Here is a 7760-nt window from a genome sequence, read left to right on the forward strand (position 1 = left end):
TAAATATGGGCTAGAACCATGGGCCTCCATCAGATGGGGTGGGGTATTTGCTCCTCCCCCAGAATTTCATAAAAAATTTATTTGAATAATTCATTGAAAAATTTAATAGAAAATAATGCTATTTAAATATAAGTGTACATAAATAAGCTATAATCAGCCAGAGTATCGCATTCAAACTTCAAGGCAATGGCTATCATTTCACTCATCAAGTAAAAACTGCAATCTTTTTTTTTCTCACTTCCAAGTTTGCTGATGACCATTGCCATCGTTTTCAGCATTGTCTGGTTTATTTTGACAACCTACTAAGAGTTATAATACCATAGAATACCAAAAACAATAATGCTTCTCATGTTCGCGGGTTGTTGGCTTGCCTCCCACCTGGAATACATTCTCAAAAATGCTCGTTGCTAGGATTAATGTTTTTTACATCTTATCAAAAAGGAAACTGTGATGAAATTGATCTGTAGAGATAAGATATTTAAATATCACTTATACTTTTACCTTTTCTTGTTAGTTCTGCCTCTCTGTTCTTAATAAACAATATGAATGAATATAACATGTTTGAGAGCATCACAGACAAACATATGTGAGACAGGTAAATTCTCAGTTTAATAAAGATACTCATCTAGCTAACATATCCATCAAGTAGCCAGGGGTTGATGGGTCGGGTCGTAGTGGTGGGGAGAGAACGTGCCCTGCGGCATGACGCCAACACTTGTTGAAGTAGTGAGTTCCATCAGTTCCCAGTCCAGCAGCAATTGGTTCCCCAAACACCACACATCCTTTGAAAACACATTATATTCTTACTAAAATAAGACTTTTAAGTAAAGGACCTATATTAAGGACAAAGGAAGCATTTCTGGTTTGCTCAAAATGATACGTTTGCAAAATTAACAAGTTACTTATCAGACTTACAACTTCGAAACGTGTACGTATAGAAGATTAAATATATTTTTCAAACCACATCTATTTTCACATTTCAGTTAATAGCCATTTTTGAAATAAGACACAGCTGTTACTTATTTTTCTCTTCACACGATAATAACACTTACTCTTAACTAAGACTGGACAAGATTTTTAGATATTTTGCTGTTTATTAATTTTTCTATTCTCCTCACATAAATGAAGGATATTAAACACCATTTACAATACTGTGTAAGATAAAGTTATAACCAGGTCTGGATGCACTAGGACAAACTACAACAGACTGAAACTAAATCAATGAAATATCTAGGTCTGGATGCACCAGGACAAACTATAACAGACTGAAACTAAATCAATAAAACAACCAAGCCTGGATGCACCAGAACAAACTATAACAAACTGAAACTAAATCAATGAAACAACCAAGCCTGGATGCATCAGAACAAACTACAACAGACTGAAACTAAATCAATGAAATATCTAGGCCTGGATGCACCAGAACAAACTATAATAGCCTGAAAATAAATCTAAAACCCAATTATTATTGATTATTATGATCTATTACAAATACCTATTTCATACCTATTTGCTGTATATTTTAACCTGGCAGAGAAAGAATAAAAACAAGGATAAGAATTAAAAAATATTTCTTGTTGTTTTTTTATTACATAAAAGGCTTACCTTCCTCCCTCTTTCTGGCAATAACCTTTGCTGCACTCTTGCTCATCACCTTCACAACATACAGTGGACAATTGAGTTGATTTGCAAGGACAATAGCTCTATTGGTTGCCTCAGCCTCAACCTGAAAATTAAAACAGAAGGTTAAAACGATGTAATCAAATCTGATAAAAGAAAGAAAAACTTGGTAACTAGTGCCAAAGCAAACATAAATTTTACTTTATTATGCAAAGAAAAACTCTGTAAATATTAAAATGACTCAGCAGGATTACATTTTTATGATATTCCACAAATTGTGTTGTTTGTTTGTTGTGGATTTCGCGCAAAGCTACACGAGGGCTATCTGCACTAGCCGTCCCTAATTTAGCAGTGTAAGACTAGAGGGAAGGCAGCTAGTCATCACCACCCACTGCCAACTCTTGGGCTACTCCTTTACCAACGAATAGTGGGATTGACCGTCACATTATAATGCCCCCACGGCTGATAGGGCGAGCATATCTGGTATGATGGGGATTTGAACCCGCGACCCGCAGATTGCGAGTCGAGCGCCCTAACCACCTGCCGGGCCCACAAATTGTGTGTGCTCAAAGTATTTCATATGTTAAAATGTGGGTGTACTTACTGATCCCATTTAACAAGAAATAATCTCTGTTGAGGGACTGGGTTCAAAAAATAAGTTACTTAATAACTTGTGTAATCCTTAATTAAGTCATGGATGAAACTTTAAAGGAATTCACTTAAAATATAATATTTCACCATACAATAACATATATGATTACTCTTGAGGTGTGTGTGTGTGATATCCAATTTTAGATTAACACAACTTCATGAAAAAAAGGATTTTTTTTTAAACTTAGAATTTAACTTCTTAAGTCCATTGTAGAAATTAAAGCTCGTATTTTACTTCAGCTTTTTTTTGGTTGAAAAATAGCTTTAAAGTAATATATATATTTAAGTATGTACATCTAAAAAAGAGCCTAATTATGCTAGGCGTGACTTTGACATCAAAACAGTACTGACTTGAAAATAAATTTTACACACCAAAGTTGACATGAGGAATTGTAAAATCAGAGAACTTTGTAATAATTGGATTTCCTTGAAATTTCAGAAACTAAACTTGAGCTCTGAACTTTAGTCTTCAAAAATATAATGGAGAATTCTCAGATTGTGATAAGTCAACCTGCTAATTGCCTGACAGAGTACCGTATTGGCCCGATTATAGGGCAATCTTGAATATAAGGTGATCCCCATTTTCAGAAACCATGAGAAAGAAAAAAATTTAGAGTCATAGCATCTTCTTTTGGATCCACAAAATCAATACTATAAAAGAACAGCCTGGCAGGTGGATTAGTTGCAAGAACTAGCAATGACCTTCAGCGAACATCTGGCACGCATGTGTTGACGGATGCTATCTGGACATCCAGGAATGTAACAGGCTAGAGTAGGGGGAAGGTGCATGTAATCAGCCACGATTATAAGGAGACTAAGAATTTTACAGCCTAATAATTAATAAAAAACATTGCCTTATAATCAGGCCAATACTGTAGTAAGAAATTTCATGCTCATACCGAAAAAATCTTATGAGTGAAGGAAGACAGGGATGGCTTGTACTTGTGGATAGCTGAGTTGGATATAGAGCATTGGCCCTGTTAGTCAGAGATCCTGGGTTCAAGCCCCAGTCCAAAAGTTTCTTTTCACTTATTGGCTTTTTCACTTGAAATAGTATTTGTTAGAAGATTTACTTTCATAATATGTATTAATCAGTTGCTTCAAGACAGCAGTTATATGAATTCACCAGCTACATGATTTAATTTAGAGCCATACATAACATCAACACAAAAATGTCCTTAGTTATATGGAAGAAATGCATATATAAAATTACTCAAGTTGATCTCGACCTACAAATAATTCAAAATGTGGAATATATCCAGTTTTCCTTTTGATCAATTTACAATTGATTTTGAAGATTATAGTAACTTTCTTCTAATGCATTTTCATCAGCTTACAAAGACAAAGGAAAAAAAGAATTAATTGCTTGTATATTAGAAAAGTGAAAGATGAGAGGTGATCAAAAAAGACTGGTTATCATATATCTGAAGTGAATTTGTTTCACTTAATTTGTTGAGTACTTTACAGAAGTATCTTCGAACCTATGTCCAAGAAGGCATCTCTATAGGGAAATATATATAGAGGGTTGAATATAATATATTGAAATAAACTTTAAGTCCTACTATGTTGTTACAATCTATATTGCCATGTTTGGTCTTGCTCTATCTGATGACTGTGTGCCTTGACATAGTTTATACTGCAAAGAGCTTTTGATAAGGCTCTTATGTCCAAAGCACACCATTTCTCCCTGAAAGCTTTCCATAATCCACTAATGTATGAGAATGATGATTTCCCAACACTTATTTCAATAATGTGATGACAGATAAATCACTCTATACCTGCTGCATCTAGCTACTTAATGGGTACATTTTCGTACGTAATAGGAAGAATATTCATTTCATTCTCTAGCTGCTTTAGGAATGAAACAGTTGAACTAGCGGTATGTCTGGCAGTCTTATTTTGGAGAAATTACACCTTTTGGCCTTATTTCCAGAAGGAGATTCTTCTTGATTATGCTAAATCCCATTGTCTGAGATACATGGATGGCTTTTGTTGCTGACCTATGTGCACAGATCCTCATCTGTTGCCACACCTTGTTTATCATGGCTGGGGTGTGAAATATTGCAGGTCTCTTTATAAATGGTTCTGGCATCCCAAGTTGATACATATTCTTTTGTTTTCCAATGTAATGATTAAGTACAAGAAATAGCCCCTTCTTTCGAATTCTACATTCCTGGTCTGAACACATCTTTATAATCTGGGTGAATGAATGAATATTTTGTGTCAGAAAAGGCTTTTACATAACCTTCCCAAAAGGCAATCAGTTTTCAGTGGCATCACACCACCTACAAAGTGTCAAAATGTAGTTCTGATACATGTGTTCCATTATGACTTTATATTGACTGTGGTCATCACAAGACTTGCTGAATTGTATGTTAAAAATTATTTTTATATAAATATACTGAATCCTCTGTATTCTAACTTAAGTATAAGTACAGTTGTGAAGGGAAATGTATTCTTTTAAATTCTGTGTAAAAATTACCCAACAGTTTATACGAAGAATAAAACTCACCTCCTCGGTTCTACTGTATAAATGTCCTTCTGGACCAGTGATACCCATTTCCAAAAGTTTTTTTTGGTTCTGAAAGAAGAATTAGAGAAATATCAATAATTAAAAGAAATATTACTATCATTACTACTCATTATTTGCTTGAAATATCTAAAATAATTAATTCAAAACTGCAGTGCTGTAGAATGTTTTATTTTTAATTGCCCCATGTGAACATCATATGGCGTTGTAGGCTAAGTTTTTAATTTACGTGTTTGTATTATTGTTTGATGCCAGGTCATATGCTTGTGGCTTAATGTTTAGAACTTTTCCAAAAGTTTTAGAACAGTTTACACTATATGAAATGCAGATGATTACTGAGTCTATAAGTAAATTACAATGACTCTGTTAGTCAGTTAAAAAGTAATCAGTGTTGTAAATTTTGTGTATCCAATGAAGTACAAGAGAAACTAAATTAGCAAGTAAGTGGAATTTCTGTTTAGATGTTTATTTGTAAAGATGGATTTATCATTAATTACATAAGTACACGGAACCTGTAGAATGTGAAGAAATAAAGTGCTTTTTTTATCATTATATGGCTTCGAATTTCCATATTCTTCTTTTAATGATGGATATGAAAGATCCTGCAAACAGCAAAATATTGTAAGCTATATTTGTAATATTTTAATTTAGATCTTTGTTCGCTAGAGGGAGCTAGTCATTACATAATAATGATGCAACACTTAGAAGCTTTGTGTAGTAAGTTGGAATGAGTAATGATATAAAGATTCCAGATTGAGTTAAGCAGTAAAGTATTGAGTTGAGTGATCTAGTTCAGTGTCAGTTTGAGAGAGTAGTAAATTATTGAGTTGAGTGATCTAGTTCAATGTCAGTTTGAGAGAGTAGTAAATTCTTGAGTTGAGTGATCTAGTTCAATGTCAGTTTGTAAAAGTAGTAAATTCCTGAGTTGAGTGATCTAATTCAGTGTCAGTTTGTGAATTAGACAAGGAGAGTCCCATCGTCTGTGATTCAACTGGCAAGCTAGCCAGTGAATTAGTCAGTGTGTTTGTTATCAATTGATTAGTGAGGAAATTCTGCAAGTAAGTTTATTTGTGAGTTAGGCATACATTAGTTTTATAATTTCTGTTGAAACATTGTTTGTCAAGTTAGGCCTACCACTGAACATATCCTGTAGCAGATGCTATTGAAGAAATAACTTAATTTATTATCATTGTCTGGACTGTACTTTGCATTATTTTTACCAAATAATCCAAAAGAGCCCACTCAGTAATATAACCAGTAATAATATGTTTCATAGTACAGTACATTAGCCTGTTCTAATGCTACAAATACTTAATTTCAACACTCAGCAAAGTAAAATAAGGTAAAAACAAAGCACTTAAAAATATTAACTTTTTTACATAGGTGTGATAAATTTATACATATTGTAGCATTTTAGAACATCAGTTGAGTTGTATAATTATGAATTTTATTTCATGAAACACTTATACCATTTAAGTAAACATACAAATGAACTTGGAGAATAATGTAATTGATTGATGTAACTTTATCTACTGTACACTGGTTTGTGCTATGTTAATTGCTCATGTGTGGGATTGAGCTGGAGTGAACATTTATACAACATATGGAGTGAAGCAGATTGTTTTAGATGAATTAATATTCCTACTTTTTCCTATAAGTTTCTGTTTATCTTTAAGCTTTGTTGCATTGCATTTTTAAGTGCTCCAAAAATATTTTTTGGCTAGAGTTTGTTGTCTGTCTTAACCTATACATGAACATTGTCTTTGAGAAACCAGTTTTTGGTAATCTGTTTCAGGTTTTGTTTTTAATTTCAGTTGTTGTCACTAATAGGAAGTTTACGTGATTCAACTTTTGCTAAATAAATCTCATAACGAATTAGGACTATATAATGTTAAATAGTATTACAACAAGCAAATGAAATTAATATATAGTAAGAAAAATGTAACTTATCCATTAGCTTTCTACATTTTTCTTTGCACATCATCTTTCAACAACATGCAACTCAAAATCACTTGATCTACTTATTTGTATGTTCACTCAAGCTAATGAAACCTAAGGGCAAAAACTATCAGAAAATATGAGGTTTTGGTTACATGACACTTGTGTACCAATAATATTTAAAATCTTTCCTGTTTATTAAAAACAAATCAAACTCATTATTAAAGAAAAAACAAAAAGGAAACAGACAGTAATATTTAGCTGTACTTTAATGCAAATGTATTTATAGTCTTACCCAATTATCAACATCACCGTAAACATACTAGTACAGAGGTGGAGTATGTTATATCAAAATGATTTTGGAGTCTCACCACATTGTTAGAGTCCATGTCACCACGTCTGTTCATGCTCAATCTGATGAACGTGCACCTTGACAATAGCTCTGCTGCATAGTTTCCATTGCAGAAGGCTCCAGCATAAATCTGTCATGTCCAAAATAAATCATTCCTCCTTACATGCTTTCTATATTCTATGTTGTGCATGAGGACATTGGTTGCCCAGTACCCATTTTGATTGTCCAATCACACAGAAATCCAAAGGTTCTGTATCCAGTGATTCTACCAGAATGTATTTGTATGGAATTGCATGAAGACCCATTTCATTCACCAACTGTGATGGTTGAATGGATATGCCGTGGAAGTAGCTTATGTACATACGACTTGTATCACTTTTCCAGGCAGAGATCCTGCTTGAACGTGTTGCATACTGTTGCCTGTGGCACATGGATGGCTTTTTTTGCCATTAACATTTGTGTTTGTGGATTCTCATCTGTTATAGGACATGCACTTTGCTTACCACAGCTAGGGTATGACTTGTTGCAGGTCTTTTTCTGGATGGTTCTGGTACCCCAAGTTGATAACTATTGATTGTATGAATACTTTGTGTTGGAAAAGGCTGTTACACACCCTTCCCAAAAGTGATAAATTTTCAGTGACATCATGCATACTATCTGTAAAATGAC

The 7760-nt window shown here is 33.6% G+C and overlaps 1 protein-coding gene across 6 annotated transcripts in view; it reads right to left on the reverse strand.

Annotated features, from left to right (window-relative positions):
• Positions 1–600: 600 nt before the first annotated feature.
• LOC106472275 (dihydropyrimidinase-like) overlaps positions 601–7760 on the reverse strand; it is a 70403-nt gene continuing 63243 nt past the window's right edge. For 5 of the 6 annotated variants that reach the window (XM_022400870.1, XM_022400873.1, XM_022400872.1 and 2 more), the window contains 3 exons: positions 4784–4852; positions 1606–1726; positions 602–782 (listed from right to left, as the gene is read on the reverse strand). In XM_022400870.1, coding sequence (XP_022256578.1) covers positions 622–782; positions 1606–1726; positions 4784–4852 — 351 coding nt within the window. In that variant the 3' untranslated portion in view covers positions 602–621. Of the gene's footprint in view, positions 783–1605; positions 1727–4783; positions 4853–7760 lie in introns of all 6 variants that reach the window. The other variant, XM_013932902.2, reaches the window with a different exon arrangement.

This window comes from Limulus polyphemus, unplaced genomic scaffold (genome assembly GCF_000517525.1).
Source record: "Limulus polyphemus unplaced genomic scaffold, Limulus_polyphemus-2.1.2 Scaffold5210, whole genome shotgun sequence".
NCBI classification, from domain to species: Eukaryota; Metazoa; Arthropoda; class Merostomata; order Xiphosura; family Limulidae; genus Limulus; species Limulus polyphemus.